The sequence below is a fragment of the Nematostella vectensis genome, chromosome 12 (assembly GCF_932526225.1).
Source record: "Nematostella vectensis chromosome 12, jaNemVect1.1, whole genome shotgun sequence".
Taxonomy (NCBI): domain Eukaryota; kingdom Metazoa; phylum Cnidaria; class Anthozoa; order Actiniaria; family Edwardsiidae; genus Nematostella; species Nematostella vectensis.
Genome location: NC_064045.1, coordinates 12,418,926 through 12,436,886, shown reverse-complemented (window position 1 = coordinate 12,436,886; position 17,961 = coordinate 12,418,926). Strand labels below are relative to the sequence as shown.

The following is a 17,961-nucleotide window of genomic DNA, read 5'->3' as shown; positions in this document are numbered from 1 at the left end:
TGATTTTGATTGAGCTCATATAGCAGTCCAAACAATAAACGGTTCATCTTTGATTGATTTTTTTATGGTGAAGGAAAATAAGTTTTACTAAGATTTTGCTATCTGCCATCTTGAAAAATCGGCATAGATGGCCTGTGGCTTTCGGGAATATTGCATTTTATGGGGGGGGGGGGGGGGAGGGAAGGAGCAACTGAATTTTAATCATTCCCTTCGCCCTAGCACCCTTATGGGTCTAAGCTGAATCTGTAATATTGCCTTGTCATAAACAAGTATTAAAACTTCCATCGAAGAAAAATAGTGTTGAAAACGAATAGTGGCCAGACCTCGTGTGTAATTTGTTTTCAATACCGCTACTTACAATTTATCAGTCAAATATAATCTCTATGTACAATCTTTGAATTCTAACGTGCGATCTTGAGCCATCTAGTCCATGAAGAAGATGTTGTTAAAATGGCATGAGCTTAGTTTCTTCACTTCTTCTGCAAGATAAACAAATAAAAGCAATCTTAATACTCAATCAACAACTCCTCAGTATAACCCGATAAAATCATCTTATAGTACGGTGATATAGTACGAGCAACAAAATCATCCAAGTTGTCGAAAAAGATTGTTGCAGAAAGTCGTTCTACTTCTACCCGATAAAAGCCAATGCCAATTTTTCTTAGAAGACCCTCCCTTGAAGCCCCCAAAACACCAATACATACTTATTTCACAAATTCATGTATAAACCTAATGAGGTTGCTCAATGTTTCTCAACAGAGTCATGCAGAAGCTATCAGAAGATTTCACCACATTGGATTGATGCACCACAGACAAATCAATGGGAAACAAAACAATAGAACGAGAATACAATAGAACAATGAGGTAATCCAGCCAATCCTGTTATGCCTTACGGGAACAAAGACGAATTTTTTATGACTTTACAGTATCTCCACGGGACGTTTATTGTTGGATTTGGCTGCATGCCAGAGTGATCTAGCTTATGCTTTATAGTTTTGTCTACAAATAGCACGTCTATTGAGAACCGAAAGTAGACCTTCGGCCATCGTGTGTGTGTGTGTCTGTGTGGCGGGGGGGGGGGGGGGGGGTATGGGGTGGTACATTTCAAGTGAGCAACATACACACGCTATGTCTCAAAACAACTATGTGATGACTAACCTAACTAACCGTTTATTTCTATGAGGTTGGCGCTCTTCTGGTTAAGTATGACGAAGAATTCTCTTTGGTCTGACTTTCGTCCGACGACCCAACAGTCGGACATCGTCTTGACGTACGTCTCACCGTCTTCTTGGAAACTGATTACATGATTGCGTAATAATAATTACCACCACAATAATCATTACTCATAACATGAGTACAACCATCATCATCATCATCATCAACATCATCATCATCATCATCATCATCACCACCACCAACATATCAATATCATAAAAATAATCAATTCTATCACCACAGGTATTACCATCATAACCACCGCTTCAACAACTGAATTAAATGCCACAACCCCCCTCCCCCCCCCCCCCCCCCCCCACAGCCCCGGGCTACCTGCCTGTGCGCCTCCAATACCATGTGCAGACCTGTTTTTTCTGGTACCTGTTGAAGTCGGCGCTGATGTCACCCAAGAGTCTCATAATCTCGGGCGACACGCCCGCCACGGACGCCTTCTTGGAGTGAATCGTCGACTTCTGGGCCAGGTTCATGTGGTTGAAGTAAATGTAGCGATACTGCTGATCGGAACTGAAATAAAGACATGACCGAAAGGGGTCATTGCTGTCAATGTTGGGAGATTAGGGGAGGTGTGATTGAAGTAAATGTAGCGATACAGCTGGTCGGAGCTGAGATAAAGACATGACTGAAAGGGCTCATTCTTGCTATTCGAACATTGCTGACAATCTTGAAAAGAAGAAGGTCGAATTGTACCTTAGCGATTTTTTCGAGGACTGTTCACAGATGACGTTAGCAAGTGTGGTGAGCTGCGGGCCAATAAACATGTCCAGCTTCTTGAAGAAGTCCAGAGTCGGGAATGGCGCTGAAAGGGGATATTTGATAAGGAAAAAACTCTTGGTGACAAAGGAGTCGTGTAAGCGCTCCTATAAAAACCGGTTTTTCGCGGCCACTTTGTCTTTACCCCAAATTGGAAGACAAATTATAAGGAGGAATATAAAAATATTCATCTAAAACGAGCCGTGGCGTAGCTAGGATGCGGAACGCTAGGATAACAAAATGGCAATTCCAACTGATGACGCGCGTTCATCATTCGCGCACATCGTTCATTGTTTTCTCACAATTCCAATTGATAACGCGCGTTCGTTTATCATTTGCGCGCATCACTCATTGTTTTCCCACAATTCCAACTGATGACGAGCGTTCATCATTCGCGCACATCGTTCATTGTTTTCTCACAATTCCAACTGATGACGCGCGTTCATCATTCGCGCAAATCGTTCATTGTTTCCTCACAATTCCAACTGATGACGCGCGTTCATCATTCGCGCACATCGTTCATTGTTTCCTCACAATTCCAACTGATGACGCGCGTTCATCATTCGCGCACATCGTTCATTGTTTTCTCACAGTTCCAATTGATGACGCGCGTTCATCATTCGCGCACATTGTTCATTGTTTTCTCACAATTCCAACTGATGACGCGCGTTCATCATTCGCGCACATCGTTCATTGTTTCCTCACAATTCCAACTGATGACGCGTATTCATCATTCGCGCACATCGTTCATTGTTTCCTCACAATTCCAACTGATGACGCGCGTTCGTTAATCATTTGTGCGCATCTCTCATTGTTTTCTCCCAATTCCAATTGATGACGCGCGTTCGTTTATCATTTGTGCGCATCTCTCATTGTTTTCTTACAATTGCAACTGATGACGCGCGTTCATTCATCATTTGTGCGCATCTCTCATTGTTTTCTCACAATTCCAATTGATGACGCGCGTTCGTTTATCATTTGTGCACATCTCTCATTGTTTTCTCACAATTACAATTTATGACGCGCGTTTGCTTATCATTTGGGCGCATCTCTCATTGTTTTCTCACAATTCCAATTGATGACGCGCGTTCGTTTATTATTTTAACACATCTCTCATTTTTTTTTATGACGCGCGTTCATCATTCGCGCACATCTCTCATTGTTTTCTCACAATTCTAATTGATTACGCGCGTTCGTTTATCACTTGCGCACACCTCTCATTGTTTTCTCACAATTCCAATTGATGACGCGCGTTCGTTTATCATTTGCGCGCATCACTTAAGGCCCTGTCACACGTAGACTTTTCGGCTGCAACTTGTCTCGCAAAAAAATTGTTGCAGGTCGAACGCGCGCTGTCACATGTGAAGTTTTTCCTGCGACTTTAAACAATTTGTTACAGAAAGTAGAAGAGCATTCTACTTTTCGTGCGACTTTGAGAAATGCAAAACAAGTTGCAAAGGAGGTGTCACACGCAAAAAAATACGCGTGCGACCTGCAACAATTTTTTTGCAAGACAAGTTGCAGCCGAAAAGTCTACGTGTGACAGGGCCTTTATTGTTTTCTCACAGTTCCAACTGATGACGCGCGTTCGTTTATCATTTACGCACATCACTCATCGTTTTCTCAAAATTCCGATTGATGAAGCGCGTTCGGTTATCACTTTCGCGCATCTCTCATTGTTCTCTCACAATTCCATTTGATGACGCGAATACATAATTCGCGCACATCTTTCATTGTTTTCTCACAATTTTAATTGAAGACGCGCGTTTGGTTATCATTTTCGCGCATCTCTCATTATTCTCTCACAATTACATTTGATGACGCGAATACATCATTCGCGCACATCTCTCATTGTTTTCTCACAAATTTAATTGATGACGCGCGTCCTTTATCTTTTGCGCGGATCACTCATTGTTCCCTCACAATTCCAATTTATGACGCGAGTCCTTTATCTTTTGTGCGCATCACTCATTGCTTCCTTCACAATTCCAAGTAATGACGCGCGTCCTTTATCTTTTGCGCGGATCACTCATTGTTTTTTTTCACAATTCCAATCGATGACGCGCGTTCCTTTATCATTTGCGCGCATCACTCATTGTTTTCTCACAGTTCCAATTGATGACGCGCGTTCGTTTATCATTCGCACACATCACTCATTGTTTTCTCGCAATTCCAATTGATGACGCGCGTCCTTTATCTTTTGCGCGGATCACTCATTGTTCCCTCACAATTCCAATTCATGACGCGCGTCCTTTATCTTTTGCGCGCATCACTCATTGTTTCCTTCACAATTCCAAGTAATGACGCGCGTCCTTTATCTTTTGCGCGGATCACTCATTGTTTTTTTCACAATTCCAATTGATGACGCGCGTTCCTTTATCTTTTGCGCGCATCACTCACCGTTTCTACACAATTTCGATTGATGACGCTGGTTGGTTTGCGCGCATTTTTCAAACACTTTTTTTATCTTTGTATATCTATCATTCCTTATTTTATTTTCACAATTATTTGTAATGACGACTATCAGCTTATGCTTTCACTAATCATTTTTGTTCTGAACCAGATACAGACACGTCAAGGACCAGACACGTCAAGCGCAGGGGGGTATATCCACATAGACACGCGCGTGTTTGTGGTCAAACTCACCTGAAACTAGCAGGCAAATGGTCGCGTCCAAAGCCTGCAAAACAGTATTGTGTTACCATGGTGTAACCATCTATTGAAAAACATGGCACAATGACAGTGGCCAGTGTTGCTTGTGTGCAAACCTTGTAGCAAATTAGAAGCAGCTCCTCTTGTTCAGTGTCGGTGTTCACGAATATCCGGGGAGGTTTTCTTGGTGTTGGGATGTCCTTCAAGTCCGGAGGTCCAGTAACAAACCTTGAAATTAGTAAGTGGATGTTAAACAATCAGATAAAAGAAAAAAAAATAGATAAAATGTTTAAAGCCAGTCGATCCGATTTGCGTGACGCCTGGTTTTGTAGGCTATGAAACCCCCATGCATGCGAATTAAATCCGTTTGAATCATGCTGAAATTTAATCCATCCTACAATGAAATCAGCTCATTTATATTTCTAAGTTATCAAACAATGCTGGGCAAGGTATATTTTCCAAAATGATGGGAGTTCTAAACATTCAAAATAAAAACAAAACAACAGTGTCACGCAAATCGGATTCACGGACTTAAAGAGCCCTTCTCAGCCACAGCATTGTTATTGTTTTTATCTACAAAAAAATTAATACTTTATTTTCCAAATTCAATAAAAGAAAATATTGCAATGGTTCCCCCAAATCAGTGAATGGAAATGAATACTTCTCTTTAACACTATTTTTTGCTAGGATAACAAAATGGTGGCTGGTAAAGGCTCTAACAACATATATATTGGTATCTAGGGAATTGTTTTAACCTAAAAGAAGTTAGATTTGGTTCATTCCTCCCATTTGCAGTCAAAGAATAAATTACTAGCAATATAATATAATAATATCTAAAAATAATAATATAATAATATCTAATAATACCCAAGGGCTATAGGTATGGGTATTTAGAGGACATCGTGAGTTGGGTAGCTATCTGTTGGCCGTTTGGACCTTATCTCAGCCTAACATGGGTATTTAGAGACCATTGTGAGTTGGGTAGCTATCTGTTGGCCGCTTGGACCTTATCTCAGCCTAACATGGGTATTTAGAGAACATCGTGAGTTGGGTAGCTATCTGTTGGCCGTTTGGAACTTATCTCAGCCTAACATGGGTATTTAGAGAACATCGTGAGTTGGGTAGCCGTTTGGACCTTATCTCAGCCGAACATGTAAACAATTCATGATCAAGCAGACCTGCCATGGTGAGATTTAGGTTGGATGACCACATAGCCTTGTGAGGATCTATCTGCCAACTGAGATCAGAGAGAACATGTTGATAATGATATGCACGGCAGTATAGCCAAAGGAAGGGAAAGTCATATGCTTCTATCCCTTTTAGGCTATTAAGGCCTTTTAAGGTTTTGGCCAAAGGGTATCTTGAGCTTGGTACGAACAAGAGAAAAGTAGATTTACAAACAGGACACCATTTCTGCATTGAAATGATCATGAAATTTCTGCTACAAGTGTAGCTAGTACAACCAAGTGCAGAAAACCCTAAAAAACTCAAGTTTTAGGTTTGAAGTTTCTATCTCTTAGGGAGTTTGATTCTTGTTGAACACACCTAATTTGCTATACATTTGTTCTAAACAAATATATGAGACTTACCTCACTGTCAATAGTGGCTGGAAATAAGCTAGTGACCAGGTACTTGTAAAGAATTCTCATGTCTTCTTGCTCCAGCCCACTCCTACAACAAACATCACTTGAATATTGAATGCAAATCATTCACTTTAAATTTTATTGCAAATATGTTTACAAAAAGTTTAAAAGAAAGAATAAAGCTTACCAGACCAACTTATCTGAATACAGAAATGCGGTGTACTTGATTTGACTAAAAATAGATAAAAATATGACAAATAGGATAAATGATACTTCATCAGTATAGTAGCAGGAGAAGGCAGGAGAGCAGGAGAGTTGGGGGAGGGAATGCTGGCACATGCCCTCTGCCAATCATTTTTCAAAGCCATAAAATCAATTTGAATGCCATTTGATAATATGATGATGATAATGATAACAATGGTAATCAATGTCAGTGAATTTAATAGGAATTGTAACTGCTACTCTTAGTTCTACTGATGGAATTATAAAAAGATTATGATGGATACTATGGTAGTTTTTGCTGACAATAACAGTGATGATAATGATGATGTATCAGGGATTTCATTTAGTTTCAGAGTAGGTGGCTAGTGAAAGGTTAGAGGGAAATACCTCTGAGTTTGCGAGGATTAGTAGGTGGAGAAGATTGATAAGTAGGGGATGAAAGTTATTTTATTAGTTCAAATAAAACTTTAATCAACTTTTTTTAAAAACTAGCTGGGGCTAGGAAAAAAGTAGCTGGTGGTTCCTCCGACCTAAATGAAACCTCTAATGTATTATTCAGAAGCAGCCGTGCTCAACAGAAGGACTTGCTTTTCAATGACAGTGGCAATACTCGTAATGCAAGAATTTGGAGGGGGAAATGTGTATCTTTTAACAAAAAAATGTGGTAACATGTTTTTTACCTGAAGGTATGTTCTATTAAGTTCACAAATGACTGTATTTTGAGGAAGGTATTCTTATCCAAAGGGAGGAATTGAATACCTACAACAAACAAACACTGTTTATTAGCAACATTGCATTATGACAACTATAGAAGACAAAGACATTACCTGCAAAGATATCTAGTAAGTCAAAACTTGAGAAATTGAGAGTCTGCAAATACTGGAATAGGAAAAACAGAATGTTAATCAGAAGAAGTGCAATTTTACAGTGTAGACATTATTTTTGTTTGGTGAAATAGTCTTAAGAAATTTTCCAACCAATGACCATTGCCATTTCTATAATGGGAGGGAGGGGGTGCTAGAAAATGAACATAAAGGGGGATGGATAAAAAAAACAAGAATTCGCCTAAATAGATGGTGGATAGGCATCAACCCAAGCCACCTTCACTTGACCCACCCTTGTCTTCTTAACTTTTTTTTATGAATTTGAATTTATAATATTACAACAACAAGAACTGCTGTTACATGTGAGTCCATTACTTACAGAAAGAAAGAAGTATTCTGATCTCTTCTTCAGAGCCTCACGGCCATAGGTCTCAGATAGATAATTAAATGGACCATTGAAAAGCTAAAAAAAAGATGCAGGTTGATTGGTTATCCTTAGATCTGATTGGGATATCCTGATTTTGCTTTTTCTTCACTCACTTTAAACATTTTATAAGATTGTTTCAGAACAGCATCTAGGACGTTATCCTGGAAAAATATTTAAAATGGTAAATACAGGAATGTAAGTCACACCACTATGTTGCCATAGCAATCTAAAAAGGGGGCAGAGCCCTTGGAAGCCTTTTACTAGTTGAATTTATGCATCTAGGACCTTTAATGACAGCTTTATAAAACTGGTTATTGATACTTGTGTTCCCTAGCAGGACATGACACTGTAACTGGTGTAACTGGTTATTGTGAAAAGTGTAACTGGTTATTGTGACAAGATGGACTGGTTTTTGTGACCAGTGCAATTTGCTATTGTGACTAGTGTAACAGGTCAGAGTCAAAAGTGTAACTGGTTATTGTGACTAGTGTAACAGGTCATTGTCAAAAGTGTAACTGGTTATTGTGACAAGATGAACTTGTTTTTGTAACTAGTGTAACTGGTTATTGTGACTAGTGTAACTGGTTATTGTGACTAGTGTAACAGGTCATTGTCAAAACTGTAACTGGTTATTGTGACTAGTGTAACAGGTCATAGTCAAAAGTGTAACTGGTTATTGTGACTAGAGTAACTTGTTTTTGTAACTAGAGTAACTGGTTATTGTGACTAGTGTAACAGGTCATTGTCAAAAGTGTAACTGGTTATTGTGACTAGAGTAACTGGTTATTGTGACTAGTGTAACTGGTTATTGTGACTAGAGTAACTGGTTATTGTGACTAGACAAGGCTTCTGGAATTACGCACTTGTGCGGAAGCGCGTAATTTGGCTTTTTCTGCATAATCCACATAATCCACAAATTTCTGCGTAATCACGCGTAATTTGGCTAAATTTTGAAAGACAAATAATTTAATTGCACAGCTGATGTGTTCTTTTAGGGTTCTTACCTCTATTTCTCGTAAAAGAAAAGAGATGTTCTTCGTAAGAGTGCAATATTTCGAACTGAATTAAAAACAAATAAAATGACTAAGCATTCTTTGCTAAACCGCGAAGGCCTAGGCCTAATAATAAAATACCATTTTTAATTGGCTGGTGGCTAGGAGCCAATGACAACTTGCCTAAGATATTTTCACGCAAAAAAATAACTTTTTCAAGTTATTTCGTGCTTTTATAGGTACAAAATGTAGTTTGGGCGTAACAGTTGATATTCCGTGTAATTTAGCGTGTAATTCAGTAAAAAAAATCCCACAAAATTTTGATTTTCAAAGAAAAATGTATTGCAAAATCCCGCATAATATAGCGCGTAATGACTGATTTTCCGCCTAATTTAGCGAGTAATTTAGCAAAGAATCCCGCTTAATTTTGAGATTTTTTCTGCGTAATTCCAGAAGCCCTGACTAGAGTAACTGGTTATTGTCAAAAGTGTAACTGGTTATTGTGACTAGTGTAACAGGTCATTGTCAAAAGTGTAACTGGTTATTGTGACTAGAGTAACTGGTTATTGCGACTAGAGTAACTGGTTATTGTGACTAGTGTAACAGGTCATTGTCAAAAGTGTAGCTGGTTATTGTGACTAGTGTAACAGGTCATTGTTAAAAGTGTAGCTGGTTATTGTGACTAGTGTAACTGGTTATTGTGACTAGAGAAACTGGTTATTGTGACTAAAGTAACTGGTTATTGTCAAAAGTGTAACTGGTTATTGTTACCAGTGTAACTGGTTATTGCGTCTAGTATAGCCGATTACTGATATTAGTGATGTCTTTACCAGGACATCATCATAATGGTATTCTATTGTGTTCTTCCCATCCTTGGCAATCTTCTCACTAAATGGGATACTGATAGTCTAAAACAAAAAAAATACATAAGTTATCTACTTAACAATTTTATTTATAGTTTACAAATTGCAAGATACACAGAAGTAGAAGAGACTTTCAAATTGTATTAGAAATGTGTTGTCTTATGCAGACCAAACAAAATCAGGAGATACATAGTAACACTTGACAACCCTCTCTTAATTCAAAGCCCTATTATCCTGGTTCCACTGTCTCCTATTGGTTTAGTTGCTCATTAGGCCACAAGCTGGCATTACTGTGTGGCGCCACTAAACCAAGAGAAGGGGACCCTCAAACCAGGGTAGCGGAATTGCATTTTACCCCTTAATATAGATGAAGGGTCAGAGCATGTAAAGGAGTAAAGAGCCTTGATGAGCCATCAAAATCTATATACCATGATCATCCAGAAATCTGGTTCTGGTTGATAGAAGATCTGTCTTGACTTCTGTGTATGAAGTGACTCGCATGGCTTGTCGGGTGCAAAGGTTCTACATATAATAGCATAAAAAACATCACAAGCCTGATTATTTTAAAACTTTTTTAAAAGGCAGTAAATAACCACACATGATTACCAATCACACACAATCACCTTAATAGAGACTTAATAATTACACATAATCACCTTAAAAGATACTATAAATAATCACACATAATCACCTTAAAAGGGACTAAATAATCACACAATCACCTTAAAAAAGACTAAATAATCACACATAATCACCTTAAAAGAGACTAAATAATCCCACTTAATCACCTTAAAAGAGACTAAATAACTACACTTAATCACCTTAAAGAGACTAAGTAATCACACATGATCATCAGAAGGGAGTAAATTTATACACCCCTTTCAATAAAGGTTGTCAGTGCAATGGTGAATGGCAATTGCTAAATGGCAGTTCTACGACCAAAAGGTGTTTAAGGGTGGTAGTAATTATTTGTAAAAATAAAGGTGATAAATGAACTCAGGCAAACTCAGAACCATATATATTGACTATATCAAATGGATGGTTGTATGTTTTATTTATATTTGTATGAAATCAGAACAAATCCATGGGTCCTTTTGGTCGTAGACCTGCCATTTGTCAATTGCCATTTGCTGTTTGCACTGACAACGCTTTTTAAAATAGGTGTATACAGGATGACAGAGTATAGACAACCTAAAATGTATTGTATTTACTGTATTGTTCTAAAAGTTGAGGAGTAAAGTCCCATTGGCCCACAGGCAGCCCAAGCTCATTATATGTTATTTGACGGTCAAAATTCAATATAATTATTTATTTATAGTGGGAAAGAAAACTCAGTAACCCTATGAAATCCCTGCCGAATGGCATCAAACTAGGTCAAGTAATAAACAACACAACAAGTGAGTCATTGCGAGTCATTTTATTCATAAATACACAATTTTAAAATTTTGAATTTTGACCGTCAAATTACATATAATGAGCTTGGACTGCCTTTGATTGGCCCTGTAATGTGTATTCACTCTTTCTGTGGTCACCTAAAAAAAAAACTTGTCACCCCAATATTTCCCTAGTTAACACAAATAGATCTACCTGGAGGAAGGGAGGGGACGGAAAAGTACTTGGGGGAGCCCAGCCCACAAAGGAATGTTGGACCCTATTAATAAGGTAATGGTATCTATTATCGGCCACTTTAGATTTACCCATAATTATCAAAACACAATTGAGGTTTAACAACTATAAATCACTGATTATCAAACATAATAATTCAAGCTATTTAACAAAAATTGGCTGGTTAAATTTGGGAGAAAACAATCGTTCGTAAGACGTGTTGTAAAGCCCTATTATCGGATACCTAGCCCTATTATCAGACACCCTAGCCCTATTGTCGAGCAGCAGATTTCTTCTAAAAAACAACAACAGTAAAATCCTGCTCAATTTTCGGTAAAATTTTGCAGACAATAATTGTTGACCTAAGTACTTTGCAAAATTCACGACAGATTTTAGTTTGAGACTCTCCTCTCCATAGCAAGCGATTCAAAACAAGGCGAAATGGGCGTTTGCTCATTGATCGCTCAAATTTACTTTGAATCGTTCGATGATTGCTCGGCTGTCCGATAATGGCGCACCGAGGTTAGGTACGAACAATTCGAGCTATCCCGAAGGGTCTACAGAAACAGAGGCCAAATAGCATTCTGGGAGATCAACAACAAAATGGCGGATTCGCCGAGCGACTTTCACCACAATCGGTAATTCTTGAACTTTTTTAAGGCTTCTTTTCGTCCTTGCATATTCAAGTCAAAGAGAGGATTTCAATCGCCATTTTGCGGTGCGTGAGAGAAAATTATTGCTAGTTTTGCGAAACACTCGTAAAAAGCTTTGGAATACATGTTTTCTGAATGTTGTTTTTTTGACTCGATGGGTCATTTTTCAGCGTGTTTTCCTGTTGTTTGAGATATTTAAGATTTTTTTTCGATTGTACGATAATAGGGCACTGTCCGATAATAGGTACCACTACCTTCATTTCATAATGATGGCTGTCACTCAAAGACATGTGCATATCTTACTCAGTAAATTTCACCAGTGCCTCACAAAGTCCAATTGTCTTGATCTTCCGATCAATATCCTCCTCTGTCGGTATGTACAGAATGATCTTCTCGTGTTCCTTTAAAGGTTAAAAAATAATTAAGTAAATTAGGAACCAACCACGAGCCACTTTCAGTGAGGGACCGGTTCTCGGAAATGAAGCTTGAACTTCCAAAGCCAAATATTCTAATATCCAACTCATTGAACTACTATATGATCAGAGTAGCTAAAAAGGACTGACCTCGCCTTCTCTTGGTCCGTAGGTCGAGTTAAAGATAAAGAAGTTTACAAGACCAGGAGTCGTCTTCATGGCCGCCATCTTGTTATTTATATGAGTAACCGCTGACTGAATACGGTTGGCGCGAGGGCGGAAATCCAAAATGGCCGCTCGCAAGATGAAAACTTAAATTCATCAAATTCTGAAAGGAGAAAGTGTTTTTGGTTGCCGTTGAAATATTTTTATGCTAAGAAGCTTGAGGAATTTTTGTCTTGGTAAAAATGGATGATATATCGGTTAAAAAGCGGGAAATTGAGAGAAAGCTGAACCAGGTATGAGATATCTACTTTCTGTTTGTTTTTGTTTGGAATAGTTTTATTGACATCCTTTTGTTTTTATGATATAGGAACAAATGATTCTAAAGTTCCTAAAGGAGAGCTTGAAGAAAAGTGACACAATCACTGGGAATATGGTAAGCTCTGCAATCTTTATTAGGACATTCTTAACGTCCGTATGAAATAACTTAAATTAAGCAACTCAAGTTATATATAACTTGAATACGTGCAATATAGTTCTAGTGTCAAAGTATTAAGCTTAATAAATATTAAATTAATATCATTTAGTAATTATATTCAATTAGATTAGAATTATTTAGCAGAGCTTATTATTTATATTACCAGCTTGATATCTTGTCGTCATTTGAGAGCCGTATCCACAAGCTGGAAGATACTATCGTCCCTGTGCACAAAGAAACGGTGGACTTACAGAGAAGGCAAGCAAGTATCCTCTTACCAATGATTTGATGAGCCGCACACCCAGAATCTGCTGAGGGGGGGCTGCACAGTCATAGGAATCATAGGGAAAAAGCATAGTATTCGACAGTCCTTTAATAAAAAATGACCCACTTTATGGCGGCCAAGTGGGTAATGCACGCACCCTTCCCCCCTCCCCTATGAACACGCCCGGCACCAGTGAATACATCTACAGCAATACTCTTTTAAATGTCTGCCCTTTCTTGGTGCTCTCTCATATCTCTTTGAAGAGTTTGCAGCAAAGTTCATGGGAAAGCCTACTCTTGTTTTTGTGTACACTTTGTGTACCAATTTCTGCTTTCTTCATTGTGATAAAAGTATTCATCTTATAAAGTTTTCTCCCATTTTCTTTATTGATAAGTGTACAGTGAAAAATACCTTAACAACAGCAAAGATATTGACAAATCCCTGTCAGCGCTTGACCATGTCATCAGTTATCATCACGTCTACGCCAACACTGAGCACATCATTAGAGACACGTAAGTGGACAAGTAAATTTTTTTACAGAAGAAATAATTATTTTCTTTTCAAGATCAAGTTTTTGTTTTTCCAATTATCTACAGAAAAAAAAATAATTCAAAGAATTATGATTTCTTTTCTTTCTTCCCGCCATGAATTCCCACCTCCACCTTTGTCGTATGATGAATTTTACATTTTTTTTTATTCTCTATTTAGCCCAACTGGCCATCTGGATGTTTATATCAAGAATCTTGAGAGAGTGCTGGATGCCATTGAGTTCTTCTCTCAGAATAATCCAAACTGCCTGGAGATGACCCATTTGGTGGGTTAACCCTTATGGATAAAGTACTGTTGCCATCATCATCACCATCATTACAGTATCATGACCAACAACATCAATGGAATCATCAACACCACCATCATCATCAGTATCATCATCGTCATTACAGTATAATGACCAACAACATTAATGTAATCATCAACACCAACATGATCATCATCATCATCATCTTCATCATCATCACCACAATCATCATCCTCACCATAACAATCAGCACCACCACTGCAGTATCATCACCAACAACATCATTTTCATCAGCACCACTATCAAACCATTATCATCTCCACCACCATCACACCATCATCATCATCATCATCATCATCATTACCAACATTACAGTACCATGACCAAAACATCATTGTTATCAGCACCAACACTATTACCATTTTTTTCATCATCATCATCATCATCATTATTATCATCACCATTAGAGTGTCATCATTACCATCATTATCACTACCACTATCACCATCATCATCATCATTATTACCACAACCAGTACCATTTTAACCACAGTCACAATCATCACCACCATTACGACCAACATTATCACCACCGCCACCGCTATATCATAAGTATAATAACCAACACCGTTACCGGCTGCTTCAACTACTGAAATAAGCGCAACCCCCACCCCTCCCCCCAGCGCCTGGCTATCTGCCTGTGCCGCTCCAGATGCAGATTACCATCCTCATCGTCTTCACAATTATTATTGTCATGGACAGTACCATGCTCACCAACACCATCCTCATCGTCTTCGTCATCACAATTATTATTGTCATGGACAGTACCATGCTCACCAACACCATCCTCATCGTCTTCGTCATCACAATTATTATTGTCATGGACAGTACCATGCTCACCAACACCATCCTCATCGTCTTCGTCATCACAATTATTATTGTCATGGACAGTACCATGCTCACCAACACCATCCTCATCGTCTTCGTCATCACAATTATTATTGTCATGGACAGTACCATGCTCACCAACACCATCATCATCGTCTTCGTCATCACAATTATTATTGTCATGGACAGTACCATGCTCACCAACACCATCATCATCGTCTTCGTCATCACAATTATTATTGTCATGGACAGTACCATGCTCACCAACACAATCATCATCGTCTTCGTCATCACAATTATTATTGTCATGGACAGTACCACCATGCTCACCAACACCATCATCATCGTCTTCGTCATCACAATTATTATTGTCATGAACAGTACCATGCTCACCAACACCATCCTCATCGTCTTCGTCATCACAATTATTATTGTCATGGACAGTACCATGCTCACCAACACCATCATCATCGTCTTCGTCATCACAATTATTATTGTCATGGACAGTACCATGCTCACCAACACCATCATCATCGTCTTCGTCATCACAATTATTATTGTCATGGACAGTACCATGCTCACCAACACCATCATCATCGTCTTCGTCATCACAATTATTATTGTCATGGACAGTACCATGCTCACCAACACCATCATCATCGTCTTCGTCATCACAATTATTATTGTCATGGACAGTACCATGCTCACCAACACCATCATCATCGTCTTCGTCATCACAATTATTATTGTCATGGACAGTACCATGCTCACCAACACCATCATCATCGTCTTCGTCATCACAATTATTATTGTCATGGACAGTACCATGCTCACCAACACCATCATCATCGTCTTCGTCATCACAATTATTATTGTCATGGACAGTACCATGCTCACCAACACCATCATCATCGTCTTCGTCATCACAATTATTATTGTCATGGACAGTACCATGCTCACCAACACCATCCTCATCGTCTTCGTCATCACAATTATTATTGTCATGGACAGTACCATGCTCACCAACACCATCCTCATCGTCTTCGTCATCACAATTATTATTGTCATGGACAGTACCATGCTCACCAACACCATCCTCATCGTCTTCGTCATCACAATTATTATTGTCATGGACAGTACCATGCTCACCAACACCATCCTCATCGTCTTCGTCATCACAATTATTATTGTCATGGACAGTACCATGCTCACCAACACCATCCTCATCGTCTTCGTCATCACAATTATTATTGTCATGGACAGTACCATGCTCACCAACACCATCCTCATCGTCTTCGTCATCACAATTATTATTGTCATGGACAGTACCATGCTCACCAACACCATCATCATCGTCTTCGTCATCACAATTATTATTGTCATGGACAGTACCATGCTCACCAACACCATCATCATCGTCTTCGTCATCACAATTATTATTGTCATGGACAGTACCATGCTCACCAACACCATCATCATCGTCTTCGTCATCACAATTATTATTGTCATGGACAGTACCATGCTCACCAACACCATCATCATCGTCTTCGTCATCACAATTATTATTGTCATGGACAGTACCATGCTCACCAACACCATCATCATCGTCTTCGTCATCACAATTATTATTGTCATGGACAGTACCATGCTCACCAACACCATCATCATCGTCTTCGTCATCACAATTATTATTGTCATGGACAGTACCATGCTCACCAACACCATCCTCATCGTCTTCGTCATCACAATTATTATTGTCATGGACAGTACCATGCTCACCAACACCATCCTCATCGTCTTCGTCATCACAATTATTATTGTCATGGACAGTACCATGCTCACCAACACCATCCTCATCGTCTTCGTCATCACAATTATTATTGTCATGGACAGTACCATGCTCACCAACACCATCCTCATCGTCTTCGTCATCACAATTATTATTGTCATGGACAGTACCATGCTCACCAACACCATCCTCATCGTCTTCGTCATCACAATTATTATTGTCATGGACAGTACCATGCTCACCAACACCATCATCATCGTCTTCGTCATCACAATTATTATTGTCATGGACAGTACCATGCTCACCAACACCATCCTCATCGTCTTCGTCATCACAATTATTATTGTCATGGACAGTACCATGCTCACCAACACCATCCTCATCGTCTTCGTCATCACAATTATTATTGTCATGGACAGTACCATGCTCACCAACACCATCCTCATCGTCTTCGTCATCACAATTATTATTGTCATGGACAGTACCATGCTCACCAACACCATCCTCATCGTCTTCGTCATCACAATTATTATTGTCATGGACAGTACCATGCTCACCAACACCATCATCATCGTCTTCGTCATCACAATTATTATTGTCATGGACAGTACCATGCTCACCAACACCATCATCATCGTCTTCGTCATCACAATTATTATTGTCATGGACAGTACCATGCTCACCAACACCATCATCATCGTCTTCGTCATCACAATTATTATTGTCATGGACAGTACCATGCTCACCAACACCATCATCATCGTCTTCGTCATCACAATTATTATTGTCATGGACAGTACCATGCTCACCAACACCATCATCATCGTCTTCGTCATCACAATTATTATTGTCATGGACAGTACCATGCTCACCAACACCATCATCATCGTCTTCGTCATCACAATTATTATTGTCATGGACAGTACCATGCTCACCAACACCATCCTCATCGTCTTCGTCATCACAATTATTATTGTCATGGACAGTACCATGCTCACCAACACCATCCTCATCGTCTTCGTCATCACAATTATTATTGTCATGGACAGTACCATGCTCACCAACACCATCCTCATCGTCTTCGTCATCACAATTATTATTGTCATGGACAGTACCATGCTCACCAACACCATCCTCATCGTCTTCGTCATCACAATTATTATTGTCATGGACAGTACCATGCTCACCAACACCATCATCATCGTCTTCGTCATCACAATTATTATTGTCATGGACAGTACCATGCTCACCAACACCATCATCATCGTCTTCGTCATCACAATTATTATTGTCATGGACAGTACCATGCTCACCAACACCATCATCATCGTCTTCGTCATCACAATTATTATTGTCATGGACAG

The 17,961-nt window shown here is 39.1% G+C and overlaps 2 protein-coding genes across 3 annotated transcripts in view; one reads left to right on the top strand and one right to left on the bottom strand.

The window, feature by feature from the left end:
• Positions 1-311: 311 nt before the first annotated feature.
• On the bottom strand, positions 312-12,505 carry LOC5520509 (vacuolar fusion protein CCZ1 homolog). 2 transcript variants are annotated; one of them, XM_048720010.1, is made up of 17 exons: positions 12,371-12,505; positions 12,111-12,208; positions 9,978-10,071; positions 9,517-9,594; positions 7,808-7,855; positions 7,647-7,730; positions 7,271-7,322; positions 7,124-7,202; positions 6,409-6,453; positions 6,228-6,309; positions 5,817-5,875; positions 4,755-4,866; positions 4,633-4,666; positions 1,924-2,032; positions 1,597-1,740; positions 1,159-1,295; positions 312-479 (listed from the first exon to the last, which is right to left on the bottom strand). In XM_048720010.1, exons 1-16 carry the CDS (start codon positions 12,446-12,448, stop codon positions 1,163-1,165), a joined length of 1,329 nt encoding a protein of 442 aa, XP_048575967.1. In that variant the 5' UTR covers positions 12,449-12,505; the 3' UTR covers positions 312-479; positions 1,159-1,162. The 2 variants fall into 2 exon arrangements, with proteins under 2 accessions (XP_048575967.1, XP_048575966.1); XM_048720009.1 differs by having other exon boundaries at positions 1,168-1,295.
• Positions 12,506-12,542: 37 nt separating this feature from the next.
• Positions 12,543-17,961, top strand: part of LOC5520620 (exocyst complex component 7) — a 37,998-nt gene continuing 32,579 nt past the window's right edge. The window contains exons 1-5 of the mRNA XM_048720008.1: positions 12,543-12,678; positions 12,753-12,818; positions 13,027-13,126; positions 13,553-13,637; positions 13,834-13,939. Of these exons, the coding sequence (XP_048575965.1) occupies positions 12,628-12,678; positions 12,753-12,818; positions 13,027-13,126; positions 13,553-13,637; positions 13,834-13,939 (408 nt within the window). The 5' untranslated portion in view covers positions 12,543-12,627. The remainder of the gene's footprint in view (positions 12,679-12,752; positions 12,819-13,026; positions 13,127-13,552; positions 13,638-13,833; positions 13,940-17,961) is intronic.